This window comes from Vipera ursinii (genome assembly GCF_947247035.1).
Source record: "Vipera ursinii genome assembly, chromosome: 9".
Lineage (NCBI taxonomy): Eukaryota > Metazoa > Chordata > Lepidosauria > Squamata > Viperidae > Vipera > Vipera ursinii.
The window spans coordinates 14,246,382-14,264,296 of record NC_139523.1 but is presented as its reverse complement, the minus strand read 5'-3'; the positions used below and the strand labels follow the sequence as shown (position 1 = coordinate 14,264,296).

At 43.7% G+C, this 17,915-nt stretch overlaps 1 protein-coding gene across 1 annotated transcript; it reads right to left on the bottom strand.

The window, feature by feature from the left end:
* Positions 1-5,713: 5,713 nt before the first annotated feature.
* LOC310644246 (CCN family member 2-like) lies at positions 5,714-15,433 on the bottom strand (the record flags this gene model as incomplete). The annotated part of the gene is made up of 5 exons (XM_083369074.1): positions 15,258-15,433; positions 12,828-13,041; positions 9,856-10,098; positions 8,281-8,510; positions 5,714-6,025 (listed from the first exon to the last, which is right to left on the bottom strand). Exons 1-5 carry the CDS (start codon positions 15,321-15,323, stop codon positions 5,714-5,716), a joined length of 1,065 nt encoding a protein of 354 aa, XP_083225200.1. The 5' UTR covers positions 15,324-15,433.
* Positions 15,434-17,915: the final 2,482 nt, after the last annotated feature.

The window sequence follows — 17,915 nt, the reverse complement described above, 5'->3', positions numbered from 1 at the left end:
CAAAAATTAGAATTTTGCCAGGAAAAAAAACCCAAAACAATTCTTCGCTTTTAATTCAGCAAAGTCAGAAGCCCTGGCAAACAGGTCTACCATTTGAAGATCTCTGGGGGGGGGGGGTAGAAAGGGGGGAAACTTCCCACTTCTACCTTGCCTTATTTTAACTGCAAAATGTCACAAGGGCTGCCTGAACACTGGACCTTTGTCGTCCCCACCAAGAGTTAGCTGGGCTCAGCTGATAAGTCCCTTGGCTCTGCTAGGGTTCAGGACTAAATACCGAGAAAGGATTCTCTTATCCTTTCAGAAGCAGCTGGCACACCCAGGATGGGCCCCATCTGGTGAGCACACACATGCAGAGAAGGATAACCTGGAAGAAAATGATAGGTCTGCCTGGAGGGGGGCCCAGGGCTGGGATGGGGGGCTGGGAGGACGGCTATCGGGAAAGCAGTGTGTTGACTGCCGCTTGCAGGAACAAGTCACCACGTGCAAAGCTCACTTTTCCTGCTGGGCGGCTTAAGCCACCAAGTCCTCTCTCTTATAATTAACTGCAGGGAATGGAACGGGGTGGATGTCAAAGCACATGAATGATGAGCCACAGCTGCAAGCTCTCCCTCCCCACTTGCCCAATGCAGCAGCAAAACCCGAGTTTCCCAACAGGAGTTGACTTTCTATGGCCTAGGTGAAAAGTGTAGAGCTATAAGTAAATCAGGCAATCCTAAAGGAAATAAAACCCTGCTCTTTGGAAGGATAAATACTGAAGCTGGAGCACAAATGCTTTGGCCACCAAATGAGAAGTCATTAGGAAAAGGAAAAAAAAAACAAACTCTGGTGTTGGGAGAAATTGAAGGCAAAAGACGAAGGGGACAGCAGAGGATGAGATGGTCAGATAGTGTCATTGACGTAAGGAATGTGAATCTGGGCTAAGTTTGGGAGACGGTGCAGGTCAGGAGAGCCTGGCAGACTATGATCCATGTATCTAAAGAGTCGGATATGATTTAATTACTGTACAACAATTTGTTCAGTCATTTAGAACTAAGTAAGCAGTGAAAATGCCTTAGTTTGCTCCATTGGACTCATTGGGTTTTTACTTCCAAGGCAAACAGGTTAAAATATTGGATTGGGACTGGGGAGACCCAAGGTGAAGACTATCTTCACCCATGAAAATTTCCTGGACGATATTGGTCAATTACTCTTTCAGCAAAATGTACTTCAGGAGGTTGTTTTAGGAATAAAAAGGTGAGAGGGGTATATGAGTGATGCTTTAATTTCCTAAAGAAAGGTGAGAGGTAAATGCAATACATAAATGATAGCATGGAATAAGTGTTTTTAAAAATCCAACATGGGATTTTTGCCACTTGGGTCATACTGGGATTGTTATCTACCATTTTGCTCAAGTGTCCCATAAATGACGCTGTAAATTATTTTTAACCAGTAAAGGACAATATTTAGAGCTCACGGTTGAAATGAGGGGTCCTTGATGCTCTCTGAGTTTGGTTGTTTTCTTGCAGACGGCTCATTACCCAACCTAGGTCAGCGTTTCCCAACCTTAGGAACTTGAAGATGCGTGGACTTCAACTCCCAGAATTCCCCAGCCAGCTATGCTATGCTGGCTGGGGAATTCTGGGAGTTGAAGTCCACGCATCTTCAAGTTCCTAAGGTTGGGAAACGCTGACCTAGGTAATGTGCCCAGAGCACTGATGATATTACCATGTTTTGATAATGAAAACCTGCAAGAAAACAACCAAACTCAGAGAGCACCAAGGACCTCTTATTTTTAACCAGTGGATGAATGGTTGAGCTTGTTGCCCTTCCTTTATGCAGGGCTGTTTCTAATGTGTCTTCTCACAAATATGTTAAATTCAGTTCAATGGAGTTGAAACCTTACACTCTTGACTGCTATTTGCTCTGCTTAGCAAAGTGAACACTGTCACCTGGTGGCCAAGGTCTCAAAGGGGCAGAAAATAACCAAGCACCTAATGCTTCTTATGTGGTTGGTCTGCTGCAACAGAAAACATGTTCTGGGTTGGTTTCATCTCTTCTTCTCCCTGTGTTGCTTGCTGTTTTTTTCTTTATTTGGAGTATTTACTGGCTTATTCAAAGGACAGAATCCAGAAGGGGGGGAAAGATCAGAAAGGAAAAGGAAACATGGAAAGTCATGTAGTTGTTCCTGATTGCCAAGTTGAGTTGGGTTAGTTCACGACCAGCTGTTAGGCAGTCTGCTCCTACAAAGTCAAAAGCAATACATCTCTGTTTACCAGTTGCTAATAAACATGAACAGAAGGGAACAAGGCCTGTTGTGTCTTGGGTTTTTTTGTTGTTTTTTAAAATTCCATTTATATCGCGCCCTTCTCCGAAGACTCAGGGCGGCTTACAAGCTTAGCAGTAGCCTTCCTTCTATGTACTGTATATGCCTGCTTATTAGGGCTTTCACCCCCCCAAGCGGCATTATTACAAAGTCAGCTTAATTGCCCCCAACAATCTGGGTCCTCATTTTACCTACCTCGGAAGGATGGAAGGCTGAGTCAACCTTGAGCCTGGTGGGATGCGAACCTGCACTAATTGCAGGCAGCTGGTGTTACTTAAGGAGGCATTAGCCCACTGCTCCACCAAGGCTCTGGTTGTGGGCATCATAGGGGCTTCAAGTTGCCCTGTGTGGAAATGAAATACTACAGATTTTATCAGCAACTGTGTTAATGGAGCCAACCTGCCTGGTTGCCACTGCACCAATTCAGCTCGGAGGAAGTTAAGAACAAACAGACAATAGCAACAGCATCAAGACATTCAAGAGGTGGGGTGGAGGGCTCTAAATAAGGACCTACCAAGAATATATCTTCTTCCAGGTCTTCCATAACCTCATCCAACATCAGCCTATCAGAATACTGTTTTCTACAGGCACTGCAGCTTAAAGCACGGAAGGTTTGGCACTCTAGCAGGATACGCTGATGGAGTAGAGTCCATAAGCTGCTAAGCCTCCTTAAAGCCTGCTTACATTCAGGCCACAACAACCAAGCAGCTGCTTTGCACATCTGTTCTGTGGCCATTTGAAGCTCAACATTTGGGGCTTTAGATTTTGGTTGGTTGTCTGCCTTTCCACTGGCCTGCAAGCAGATACGACAAGACAGGAAGTCAGCAACAGGGCTACTTATTCTGCAGGAACAGTTCGGATCATTTAGAACTTGCTAAAGTATTTGGGTTTTATATTGGCTCTTGGGAGATGTTTAAAAACAAACAAGCTGAGGGTGTATTTCTTATACAGTTGGGATTTCTAAGCATTAATGAACAGCATCCTCTAGCGGACCGTGCTGGTGACGATACTACATGCATTGTAGTTTAAGCATATCCAACAGATTCAGAGAGGGAGGGAGGGAGAATATGAATGAATCACTAAGAAAATTGAGTTCAGATTATAAATGACGTAAGTAGTTTGAGAACATTAACATTGGTAATGTTAAAAAAATAAAACATAAACTCTGCCCAGCATTAATACTGATACGACATGTTTCTTCCCTAATGACTCCCAAATTTAATTTTTGGTACTAGCAACATCCTATCTTAAGCTTTTCACCTCACCTTGAGAGTCCTTGTCTTATTCACGGTCTGCTGAGATCCCCTTGGTGTTTCTAGGAATTTACAACAGATGCTTGTTCCCCAGGCTGTGTATGGGATGCAGATGGTTGCAAATAAACCTGTGCAAACCACGCAGAATCCACTTTGTATTTGTTGATTCAATCCAGCCATGTGGATCAGCTTGAAAAAATGATCCAATTTGAAAAGATCTCAATACTCTCATCTTGAGGTGCAGCAAGCACAGTTATCCTGAACTGACCCATCTGAATCATGAACTGAGATTCTAAATAGAGAAGAAAAACATCAAGAAGGAAATAAAAATACACACAATGGAAGGATGGATGGTGAAGTTAATGGAGTCAGCAGAAATGACTTCTGTTAAAAAAATGGTTTTGTCTAACTTCACTTCTGCATGTTTTCAGATGTTTTGCTTGAAACTGAAAAAAAAATGAAATTTTAACCTCAGGATTTGATGATTACAACTGTTTATGACTACAGAAGTACTGTGCTACGGTTTACTCTAGTTCAAAGCATCATTATATTTCATGCTTGTATCTTTATCAAAGAAAGTTGGAAGTTACTTTTTTCTATACTTTTTTTCCACTTCTCATCTGCACCCCTCGTTTTGCTTTTTCTGGCTCTATTTTATACTTTTAGAAAATTCAATAAAGTTGTATTAAAAGGGATAAATAAAAGTGATCCATAGCAAAATGTGTTCATTATAATTAATTATATAAAGGCTAGGGGTGGGGGACAGTAAATTAATTATCAGTATTTGAAAGGGCAATGAACCAAAGAGTTATTAGAGATACTCAGGGGTGGAAATGCAGGAGGTAATTACATCCTGCAAACAATCCATAGGCAATAGCAGCACTAACAGTTTAAGCAAGCTATTTCTTCGGTTTCACCTTAACAGATTTGTACATATGGGAAAGGGAAAAAAGAATGAAAGGAAAATTACTGTGGTAAGAAAACCTAGAAAGCTGAGAAGTGGTAGCAATGGAAGGAAACTAATCAAGGATGGAAACTAACCAAGGAGAGAAGCAACCTCAAGCGGAGGAGAAATTTCCCGACAGTTAGAACAATTAATCAGTGGAACGACATGTCTCTTGAAGTTGTGGGTGCTCCAACACTGGAGGTTTTTAAGAAGAGATTTTATTTTAATTCCATTTATATCCCGCCCTTCTCCGAAGACTCAGGGCGGCTTACAAGCTTAGCAGTAGCCTTCATTCTATGTATATGCCTGCTTATTAGGGCTTTCACACACACCCCAAGCGGCATTATTACAAAGTCAGCTTAATTGCCCCCAACAATCTGGGTCCTCATTTTACCTACCTCGGAAGGATGGAAGGCTGAGTCAACCTTGAGCACAACCATTTGTTTGAAATGGTCTAGAGTTTCTTGCCTGAGCAGGGGGGTGAACTAGAAGACCTCCAAGGTCCCTTCCAACTTTGTTCTTCCGTTATTCTGAAAGCTAAGACTCTCTGGATCAATTTTATGAATGACTGTGTGATCACTAAGAACAAACGTCATCGGAAATCACTTCAAGACTGCAATGCACATCTTCCAATAGCCTGATGAAGGAATCCACTGCAGAGATGTAGGCTGTCCAAATCAGTGCTTTTCAGCAGATCAGGCATTCTGTAGGATCAAACCTTTTTACATATGCATATCGTTCAAGATTTTCCAAATCTCTCGTTGCCACTAGCTTCTGAATATGTTTCTTCACTTGCTTCTGAACATATTTCTGCATGCTTGTTCAACATCTGCAGCAAGAGGACACTAGGCCATTGTGAGCTAACATTTTTCTGAAGGGCTTCATTGTGCATGACCAAGATTATGTGAAGGAAAGAGCTGATAGGCATTCATATAGCACAACTGCTAGTATAGAATTCAGCAACCAAATGTAGATAGGACACATCAATGTGCTTTCCATACTTCATAGGGGAAAGAACATGGAATCTGGGTCTTCAGAGAAGATTGGGTTGGGGGTTGGTGGAGAATCAAGTAGATTAGTCCTTAGAATGCAGCACGCCAGATATACCTTACTCATCTCTGGACATGAAGCCTCTCAGATCATTTGTGATCAGCAAATACATCTTTAGATACATTCAATCTGCTGGGCTTAAAGTGGGAGCAGGATCCAGCATTACTGATTCTTTAGTTTGAAGTGGTCCCCTACCATTGACCGGTGGTAACTGGCCAGAAAGACATCATTATCTGCAGGACAGTCATAGTGGCAAGAGCAAGACTTGATGAACATCATTTTTCGAACAAACGACTCTCCCTCAGGGCACCGAAATTCCACTTTCACTGTGGTGGTGATACGTGGCGTACAGCAGCGATTGTCCGTGCAGCTGCCACAGAATGTGGGCCAATAGGAGTGGATGCTGGTGCAGCCGGTGAACTGAAAGTGGATTGCCTCGCGAGATTTAGGTTTTCGCAGGCAGCTCTTCCCTTTCTGAAAAGAAATTAAAAACAGATATGGGTCAGCTTGGATGGGGTCTGAGTTATCCCGGCCTTTTTCAACCTGATGGTTATCATACCATCCATACTGTCATATGTGACTTTGCATCAGAAGAAGGAGAGAAGGATTGAGCTGTGATTCCAGGCAGATCCAACTGTGAGGACCTAGGCTCTGGTACCAGAGATGATTTATTTTATTTATTTTTATTTTAATTCCATTTATATCCCGCCCTTCTCCGAAGACTCAGGGCGGCTTACAAGCTTAGCAGTAGCCTTCATTCTATGTATATGCCTACTTATTAGGGCTTTTGCCCCCCCAAGCAGCATTATTACAAAGTCAGCTTATTGCCCCCAACAATCTGGGTCCTCATTTTACCTACCTCGGAAGGATGGAAGGCTGAGTCAACCTTGAGCCTGGTGGGATGCGAACCTGCACTAATTGCAGGCAGCTGGTGTTACTTAAGGAGGCATTAGCCCACTGCTCCACCAAGGCTCTGATCAGGTGAAAGCCGGACCTTTTAGTTTAAGGGACAACGCTTTACAGCAATTGAGTGGAAAAACAATGTGCGTGAGAATCTGGCCTTGTGTTTATCCATCTGTGGATTTTAAGCTGCCTTTCTGGAAACATCAACTGTCTTGCCTGGACTACCACGTCTATATTCAAACTTTGGCTGGAACTGGGACCATCAACACTAATTTCAGCTCCAGATAACGAACAGCTTTGTGAAATCTTTCTGGGTATGTAACACATGTTGTCAGGATTGCAACTGCAAAAAATCATAAAATGTCTGGAGGATGGTGATCTACGCTCAGTGGTGAAGTTCACACATTTTCAATTGGCCTTGATTGAGAGGCACTGTTTTAAGGTTTTAGATCAGACATGTCAAACTCGCGACTTCATGTGACGTCGTGCGACGTATCGGAACTTTTTCCCCATTGCTGGCAATGGGGTGGACACGGTTTCCTGGTGATGCATCCGGCCTGCAGGCTGGCAGTTTGACACCCCTCTGTTAGACAGATGCTAAAACAACAATTTTCACAGTTAATTTAAAACAAACCTGTATTCCTATATGGAGCTCTCCAAGGTTCTGAAAATGCTTTATTTTACAGTACCAGAAACCAGAAATGCCTTGACTATTGTAAACTACCTGTCCTTAGTTGGGATCTTTGAACCACTCAACCAGTTCAGCCATTTGGGTTATTCTCAACCAAACCCATGTTAAGGGTTTATCACGAGAATAATATCTACACCATAACACTGTTATCTTGAACTAATAAGAGGAAAAGCAGGGCATAAATATGAAAAATACAATCCAAAGCACATTTTCTCTCAGCTCTCCAGTTTTCTATTAGCTCAGTTTTCTACTTACAAAATGTTTATTATGCAAAAAATCCATCATCCTCTGCAGGATCTTTCAGCATGTATAACTACAAAAATATCTAAAACATACTAAGACGTGAGCTCCAGCTTCCTCTTTGCTGGAGATGCTGGATAGAATTTGTGAAGGAAGTTTTATTGGAAACTGCAGTGGCTGGACTGAGGGGCCTTGATAACCTCTTCCAATTGATCTAATTAAAATGAATACAACAGGTACAATTCAACCCAAGGCTGTTGCCCCCCTCTCATTCCAAGAGATGACTAAGACCTTGGTCAACCCATTCACCAAGTCCTAAAGGGATGTTTCCTCTGAAAATCAATAGGGTTCATCAGGTGCCTGGGATGACCAATCAATTGGGCCTTTATTCTTATGCTAGGGAGCAAACATGGAGATATGATAAAGTCCAGAATGATGAGTATTTTATTACAGGCTAACTAGGCTTTAAGCAGAAGCCGCCTTAGGTAGGCCCACTGAGGATCAGACAACCAGGTAGTGGGGTTCAGCCCAGAGAGTTGAAAAGCAAAATTAGTACTAGATACCGCCTTGTCTTTTGTCATACGTCCCTCCCTCTGCCCATCACTATCAAGATGCCACTGCTGGCCCCTTCCCCCATCAAACCAACACCGCCCATATTCTGCCATTTTTCCCCCAGGTCCAAGAAAGCCATCCAGCTCCTCCCTGTAATGTACAATCAGATATATTTGCCACCTCAATGAAAATTAGTTCAATTCAGCCTACTAATCTCAGGAGATTCTTGACATAAATTATCCAGCTTCTTTCAATCATTTCTGGTCCCGCCAACCGTCCTCCCATCCCCTTGCAGAAGTTGATATCTGACACTTGCACCCACTTCACTCAATTTCCACTGTACCTTGATGCTCCTGTCCAGAGAGGCATTGCAGAATCGAACCAAGCACAGCCTGCTCTCCTTCTCCAATTGGCACTGAGGGTTGTCATTGGTAACACGGGAAGAGATGCCCATCCCACAAGTCTTAGAACAGGCACTCCATTCAGTGGTCTGCACCAAGCAGTTCACCTGAAGGTTATTCAGTGTGGACTTAAGCTTTAACTCATGCTTCTCGGCAAGTTTGTTCCTGTAAACTGAGATGGGCAAAAGAACTTCCATGAGCAAATTCTAAAAATTAAAAGTAAAAGAGATGTGATTTCTTTTTCACACAGCTTGCCTTAACCTCATTCATCCATTTGGCCAAGCTGTGGCAGCCTGAAACATCTGAAAGGCACCAAGCTGAAGAAGACTGATTTAAAGACTTGACTTTCATTGAATTAAATCCACACTGGCTTCATCTCATCCTGCAATAATGCACCATATTGGAGGGGGTGAATATTTTTTTAAAAATCCACTTTATGGCCAAGAGGAACAGCATTAGAAATTAGTTACACATATGGGAGATTGGCCACTTACAGAGGAATTTTAAAGGATTGTCCAGCAAGAGACAGATACTGAAATATCTCTTTCTGAAAAGTCATTGAGATTGCTGGCGACAATGTTGTTCTACTCCAAAAATTTTAATGTCTATTATTAGCAGCTGGGACGTTTTCATTTTCAGGACTCAGTTCAATAGCTAATTAAGGCTTCTTTTTTAAAATCTCTGAACTGATGAGAAAGCTATTCTCTTGACTGTAAAGAGAAGAATATCTGGGTGGTCAGGTTGTAAATCTATGTCATGCTCTGGACGTATCAATGCAACTCAACGGAGTCCATTAAACCAAATCCAAGCAAATCACATTATACTGTATACATTAACATGGTGTATGAATTCAGCCAAGAGTTTACATAACTTTCTGACTGACGATCCTTCCCTTTTCTCTGTTGTCTAGTGGACTCCTTTTTTCTTAAAAGAAGAGTCTGGACAGCCATTTGTCTGAAATGGTATAGGGTTTCCTGCCTGAGCAGGGGGTTGGACTAGATGACCTCCAGTGTCCCTTCCAACATAATAATAATAATAATAATAATAATAATAATAATAATAATAATAATAATAATAATGAGAAAGAGAAGGAGAAGGAGAAGGAGAAGAAACAACCTTTGGACAGCTCTGCTTGTTCTTGAAGAGCTCTTTTCATTTGCCCTTTTCTTCTTTTTTGGAAGAGGGTGGGCAGGCTCCTGGCTCTGTTTCAAGATTTTGTTTTAAGGTTGTTCAACGACGCAGGTTTCCTTCAACATTGCCCAGCCCTGACAAATACCGTAGTTCTGCACAGGAAGCGGCCACTCTATAACTTCTTATGATCCTCTCCCTTCTACCAGTCCTAAGTGCATAAAACAATCTCATTCTCCTCTTCCTCAAGACTGTTTGGGCTTCCCTGGCTTTCTCTTGACCCTTCATCCAAGGTGAGTTCAACAGAGCCATAAGATCTACCTTGATTCAGCAATTACAGTGCCTCCTCTCGGTCCCTGTTCATAGTTCTCCCCTCTCGCCAGCCGTACCTTTCTTGTCAGGGGTCTTTCGACGGCTCCCTTCACACACCCACTCTTCGCAACACTTGTTCGGTGCTTTTACCCAGCGGTGGAAGGGACAATCGGGGGGAGGGAGACGTGCCCCACCAGCGCAAAGGGGAGTGCAGCCAATGGACCCATCCATGCAGATACACTGCAGCTGACAACTGGGCTGGAAGCTCTCTCCGTTTAGATAGGTTTTGCCCATCACGACACAGGAGGAACCTTCATGAGCTGGAGAAGGAACACAAAGGGATGTGTGAGCAGGGAGCTTAACACAGAATGCGCGTATAGTGCACACAAGCAATCACCACACTTACACTGGGTAGCGTTAAACAGAATGGAAAGCTCTGCGTATTTTATTATAAATACAGCCGTATTTTCTATAAAAGCAGTCGAATGTCAGCAAATCCATCCTTAATAGCAGGACGTGGTTCTTTGGTTTTAGACAGTTTAATCGTTAATTAATTCATTTTCATTACAATCCAGTGAGTATTCTGAGGTCTGTAACCTTTGGTATTTTCCAATCAAATGGCATGACATTTCCGGTGTATTAGTCCCCAGCTTGCCAAATTCCATGTCAAAGGGTAGCCATTTTTAGTATACTGTACTAAAGGATGGACACGCAGACTTGCCACTTATCCAAACAAAATAAAACTTACAATTTTATTAATGTTTTCTCTTTTTGGCTACTCTTCATGACCTTTGAATGAACTAAAGTTCTCCTTCTTCCATGCCAAATAATGCTCCCACTGCAGAGCAATAAAAACAAAAATAGATGCATTTCCATTCATTCAAATTCCCATTGATTGGAAATGAATGAATACTTGCTTTAGTTTGGTTTGGATCATTTGGAGTTTTTTCCCCCCCTCTGAACAGAATGCATACACACTAAAGTCTTTTAAAAGAGATTAATCTTGGAACATAGAATTATGGCTTTGTAAAACCAAGGAAACGGGAAGTGTATTGAACAGTATTCCCCAACTGGCGTAATTTTGAGCTATTGGACTTCAACTCCCAGAATCCCCCAGGCAGCATAGACACTGCTAAGAATTCTGGGAGTTGAAGTCTATATAACTTAAGATTGTCCATGCTGGGAAATACTGTTGTAGATCATTCATATCTAGAGACAGCAATTATTTCAGCCCATTATCCATCTCAGCACAGGGAGTCCTCGATTTACAACAGTTCAGTTTAGTGACCATTCAAAGTTGCAACAGCAGTAGAAAAAGTAACTTATGACCGCTTTTCATAAACGACCGTTGCAGCAAAATTCACAGATTTGGCAACTGGTTCATATTATGACGTTTGCAGGGTCCCAGGGTCAGGTAATCACCTTTTGTGACCTTCTGACAAGCAAAGTCGGTGGGGAAGCAAGATTCACTTCACAACCCGGGGTTAAGTTAACAACTGCAGTGATTCACTTAGCAACTGTGACAGGAAATGTTGTAAAGTGGGGCAAAACTCACTTAACAACATAAATCTTGGGATCAGTGGCGGTCAAGGACTACCTGTAAACTGGACAATGCTTTTGCCCTTAAAGTGCAGATGAAATCTATCTTCTTATAACCGAAGCCCACCAAAGGACAAGCTTTTTGTAGCCTCAGAGTATTGGGGAGGGTCACTTAAACCATTAGATCCAATTCTCTGCAGGAATCCAAATCAAAGCATCCAATCTTGACCTGCAAAACATCCCCGAAAGGAACCCACCAAACCACCACCCCACGGTTGGCTCCACTAAACTGATGTTAAGAAGCTTTTTCTGATGTTCAGAAAGAATCTGCCATTCTGTAAATTAAGAACATTATTTGGCCCTATGTCTTGGGGTGATCCAGAAGACATTTCTTCTGTGCAATATTCTTTCAGGGGACTTGAAAAATGCTATCATATTTTGCCTTCTACTGTATTCCCATTTTTCAAAGCTAGGCACAGCCAATTCTTCTTCTTCTTCTTCTTTTTTAATGTTTTATTGATTTTCTAATGTTACATTTAAGCATTTAAAAAGCGACGCAGTGGCTGAGTTAATCAATAATTCAGTGACCTACAAGTATCTTTAGTACAAGTCTCAAACTACCACATTAAATATTTCCTCTCTTTTTCCCTTAGTATTTACTGTCTCATGTTTAATCCCATTCTTGTTATATCAATTAAATAAAAATAACATTCTTACCTTTATCAATAATTTTTAGCTTATACATATCCTGCTTATTTTAACATTCAGTCTTTATAGACCAGACATGTCAAACACAAGGCCTGGGGGCCGGATCCGGCCTGCGAAGTGATTTCATGTGGCCCATGAAGCCATCCTGGAAACAGTGAGGGAACATCCCCCACTGCCTTGGCCCTGGCCCAGAGACCCTCCTTCTGCCAGAGACCCTCAGATCTGTCCCACTCCTGCCCAGGCCCCCATAGGCACCCTTGATGCGAACGATGTAGAGCTGGCCACGCCCACCCAGTAGGCCATACACACTCTAGCCACACCCACCCAGTAGGCCATGCCCACCCTGGCCATACCCACCCGGCCCCTTGAGGGCAACTGCAATGCTGATGCGGCCCTCAATGAAATTGAGTTTGACACCCCTGTTATAGACAATCAATGTCCTAATTAGTTTTTGGCACAGCCAATTCTTCACTCTCTCCTCCTTTGCCATAGTCTGCCTGCCTGCCCCCCCCGCAATCTCTCTCATTTAACACAACAACAAATAAAAAGAGCAAAACAAAACTCTTCCCACTAGGTGCCAGACCAGCCATACTATTGAGTCCTGATTAAACCCTGTCCTGGCCAAAAGCTTGCGGGGAAAGGCCACATCTTCAATCGTTACCTTTCTTCATTGCTATTCCACACTGGTCCCCAGAAAGCGGGAAGTTGGGAGACCAGCACAGAAATGGGGTGGAACAATCGCTATCCGTGACGTGCAAATTAGGCTCTTGTAAAAGGAGAAGAACAGGAGCAAACTACTCACCTAAGCAGATGCCTCCGTCTTTCTGGGTTTTGGAAAAGTCACAGTGGAGCCCTTTGTGGGGATCACAAGGTTCCTGCAGCGAACACAGCTCCCCAAGCTGCCGGGAACATACCTTGCAGCAACCACAGCCATCTAGCGAAAGGCTGTTGCCAAGAGGGCAGGGGGGACTCTGTGCGGGACATTGGCAAGGGTAGGAACATGCCTGAGATGCCACCTGGAAAAGAGACAGAGACCCAGCAGTGCATGAGCAACAGTGAGCTCAAATCTTTTTTCTTTTTCTTTTTCTTAAAATGTCACTCAGATACTGACATAGCAATTCCTGGGTGGCAGGTGGCTACAATAAGAAAGTAAGAGGTAGAAGAGATGGGACTCCCAGATAGCCACATGAAACATCCAAATAGTGTTGTGAGAAGATCAGAAGATCTGGATGTTCCCCCAGGTCTCCAATTAGGGTGGTTGGGACCTTTATCAGCTATATTTGGGGTGTGGGTGCTCTTAGTTGGACTCGCCATCTTTTCTTCTTCTTTAATGATGATGATGATGATGATGATGATGATGATATTGGAAGGGACCTTGGAAGTCATCTAGTCCAACCCCCTGCTCAGGCAGGAAACCCTATACCATTTCAGACAAATGGCTGTCCAGTCGCTTCTTAAAAACTTCCAGTGTTGGAGCATTCACCGCTTCTGGAGGCAGGTTGTTCCACTGGTTAATTGTTCTAACTGCCAGGAAATTTCTCCTTAGTTCTTGGTTGCTTCTGTCTTTGGTTAGTTTCCCTCCGTTGCTTCTTGTCCTGCCTTCAGGTGCTTTGGAGAATAGCTTGACTCCCTCTTCTTTGTGGCAACCCTGAGATATTGGAATATTGCTATCATATCACCTCTTTTGGGTCCAACTTCTGTGTTCTATAATGCTCTAGTCCAGGGGTCCCCAACTCCCAGTCCGTGGACCAATACCGGGGCGCAGCATGCCAGATACCAGTCTGCACAAACAAGCAAAGCCCCATCCCCGGGATGCAGGCAGCACCCAAAACCATGCACCCTCCGGTCCACAGAAACATCGCTCTCCATGGAACCGGTCCCTGGTGCCCAAAATGTTGGAGACCTCTGCTCTAGTCTCACTTGCTTAGTCTACAAGGTGAAATAGGATTGACGAGGTCAATGTGAACTTTTCAGGGTGAGAAAATTAGCCACGTCAATGTTCTTCCTGCTCCGTATGACTTCATTACTGTCCAAATGTGTAAGAGAATCCAGCTCCATCTCTGCAGTCTTAGTTGCAACCACCACACACACACACACACACACACACACACACACACACACACACAACACCCGCCCTTGCATCAGGTCAGTGAAGCAGACCAATCTCACCTCAGGGAATGAACTAACATCTCATCCCTGGCAAGGACCAACTGATGATTCTTATAGACACATTTGAGGGAATTAGTTGAAGAATGGGCTATGAAGGGCAGCACATGTTTGGAAGAAGCAGTGGATTTCTGAGATTCCAAGACTTTTGAGTGAAGTAAACACACATAGTTTTCTGCCCACATCAAAGTTGAACAACATGGACTAGTTGTAAGGAGGCTTCCTAGACTCCTCACCCTCTAAGCTTGGGATGTACAATCTTAGCAACTTTAAGTCTTGTGGACTTCAACTCCCAGAATTCCCCAGCCAGCATGGCTGGCTGGGGAATTCTGGGAGTTGAAGTCCACAAGGTTGGACACCTCTGCCCTAAGCACCTGAAGACTTGTTTTCTTCTTCATAGTAAGACACCCTGCATTGTTGATGATGCTATTATAAAAAAACAATGCCATGACAATAACAACAATAATAGCATATTTCTTGAATTTATATTCCACATTGGGGGGAGTTTGGTTGATCAAGACGGCTTGGGCAGGGATCAATTTCCATTAAAAAAAAGCCTACCATTACGCTTTGCTCCTTCTTCATAAGGACATAAGCAACACTTTGCTGGATTGGACTCCTGGCCCATTTCATCCAGCAGTCTGTTCTCACAGTGGCCAATCAACTGCACACAGAAGCCCACAAGTCTCCTAGCAGATGTCCTTCAGAAGCAATCACAGCAAGACTAATAGCCACAGGTTCCCAGAACTTCCATGTATTGGTCTAGCACTTTTTTTGAAGCCAGCCAAGCTGGTCGCCAGCACCACATCTCATCATATCCAAGAAATGGAGATTCTCAATCATCCAGGTCATAGTTGTCTCAAAAGTGTCCAAGAAACTTCATCAGTTCACAACTGATGAATTTCACAACTGATGGAAGTTTCTTGGATGAGAAATGAAACATTTTGTTCTTCTTCCTCAAGGGAAAAAAAAACCCAGTCCAGTTGCCTTTCAAAATAGCACTTTTGAGAAGTCTACACCCTCCCATTTCCATTGCTATATCTTCATAGAAATATACAGTACATACCCATCCAGGTATGAGGGCCAATGAAAAGAAGGTCAGAATAATGATTGCCCCAGAGTTGTCAAACATCCTGAACTTCCTGCTCTGGGCATCCCTCTCTGTTGCCTTCTGAACAGTAATGAACTCAAACTCATCTTTAAATAGACCTCCGAGAGAAGGCTGGGTCTTCAACTGAGTGACAATCTGGAAGACAGCCAAACATTGAGCACAGGAGATTTTTTTTCTGAACTCCAGAGAATTCTTACTACTGGCGGAACTTGGCATGTACACATAGCACCACATATATGCAGGAGGGAGAGGAAAGAGAGATCAACTTCGCTTGCCAAATCTAACTCACTTACCAACCATGTTGCTTAGCCACAGAAAGTTTGGACTCAGTTGTGGTTGTAAGTCAAGGATTACCTTTATATAGAGAAAAAAAGGAATGGACATAGAAGAAGAATGGATGTCCCATCCAGTTTTGGCCCTCTTCCCCACTATCTCTCCTTGCCCTGCACATCCCTTCACGTAGCCTGGAAGAACTTGTCCCTGGGAGAATGGCATGCTACCTTAATAGAGAAAGATTGTCATCTCTGCATAAGAACCAGAGTCACTTCTCATGCTGGGGTCTTGAGGTTTGGTGCAACCAAGTCTCAGAATACCAAGCCAACACCCACAAGGAATGGGAGTGCTGGCAGGGGATGATGGGGTTTGCAGCCTAGTACATCTGAGGAAGCTTGTTGGAGCGCAGCTGATCTAAAGCAGGGGTTCCCAACTTTTTTGTTTTGGCGGCCCAGTGGGAGAGGGAGGGGCAGGCACCTTACACATATATGCACAAACGTGAATATGGCCACACGTGCACACGCATTTACAAACAGGCTGCGAGCATGTGCACCACGCAAATGGGACTGCGAGCATGCATGCGAGGCTCTCAGCTATGGTGGTGCCTGTGTGAGGCTTGTGGTGCTGCCACCTCCAGGCTCCTGGTGATGCTACCACCAGCACGAACACGCCATGGCCCACAGCACTGCCACTCCGGTGCGACGCTTGCGCTGCCACCCCCATGCGAGGCTCACACCGTAGCCCACAGTGATGCTGCCCCTGGCACAAGGACTGCACCGCCACCCCTGGACGAGGCTTGCGCAGCAGCCTGGAGCAATGCCGCCCCCTGGCGTGAGGATCGTGCCGCCTCCCCCGCGTGAGGATCTCACCGCGGCCCACCTTCCACTTGCAGCGCTGCTGCCATCCTTGCAATACTAGCGGGGCTGCTGCTGCCCACACAACACTTGTGGCAATGGTGGTATGGGGGGGGTGAGCACACACACACATGTGTGCACTGCCCAGCTTCTCATGCAGCCCGGCGGCCAAGAGGCCACGGCCTGGTAGTGGGCTGCGGCCCATAGATTGGGGACCTCAGATCTAAAGCACTGGATCCTCAACAGCCAAACAATATCTAAAAAGGATCATTTAAATGAACCCTGGGAACAACCAAAAGCCAACTGCTGCCATATGGATACCTTCTCTGCCAAACTAGCAAAGGGATCAGGTTGCAGGAGGACTGGCAGATAATACCACCACAATTGTCTGAGATACAAATACAAAAGTGCCAACACCACCATCTGCTTTGAATGAAAGCTGAATAAAAGAAAAGGGAGAGAGAGTGGATGGGGGAGGAAGAAGCCGGTTCATTGATTCTCTTTCAAAAGAAGTTCAAGAAAGATGTAAATATAGTCCAGACAGATGTAAATATAGTCCAGACTCTCCTCTTCTCCCTGACCTTTCCACTGATTTTTTCTGTGTTGTTTTAACACTAGTTGTTTTGCAGAATATTTGCAGGATACAGTATTTGTCCCTTTGACTTTTTTTTAAAACAGGGGTAGGGAACTATGGCTCTTTTATGACTTGTGGATTTCAACACCCAGGCAATTGAAGTCCACAAGTCATAAAAGGGCCATAGTTCTCCACCTGTGATTTATAAGAAGGCAGATCAAGGAGAATACAACCCATATGACACTAGCCATGGGGCAGAGTTTCTCCATCTTGGCAACCTTGAGATATGTGGACTTCAGTTCCCAGAATTCCCCAGCCAGCCATGCTAATCATTTCCAAAAAACGGTCAAGGAAAGAAAAATATTTGGCCCAGTACTTTACAAGACCCCTGTCTTGGATGTGAGGGTGAAAGGTGGAGACAGCTCATAAAAGTTTATAGCTTTTGATTACATGCTGTAATTGGAAATGGTGCCATTTTCTCTCTAAGTCCATTCCCACCATCGCTATCAGAATTTTCCATTTTTGGCATTTTATTTTATGGCTGTAAACCGATCCACTCTGAAGAGATCAGCTTCAATGGTGGTTTTTAAAAAGGAAAAAACCTCCAACAACTGAAACTTAAGAAGTAAAATCTGTTTCCACAGTCATTAAGACAATCTCCTCCCTGCCCCTAGGCACAAGAATGCAGAGATTCACCCAGTCTGTTTATTAGTCTGAGAGCAGTACAAAAATGTGTCTGTGAGTGGTCTGCAAACAAGCAATCTTAAAAATTCAAGTAATTAACATTCGGAAAAGATTAAAGTATATTTATAAGACAAGCTGACTAGGACCCACAAAGGAATTCCAAAACAACAATCTGTGTCTAGGTTAAAGGTGAGGTGGTACCTGTAATTACAAGAGCCAGTTTTTTTG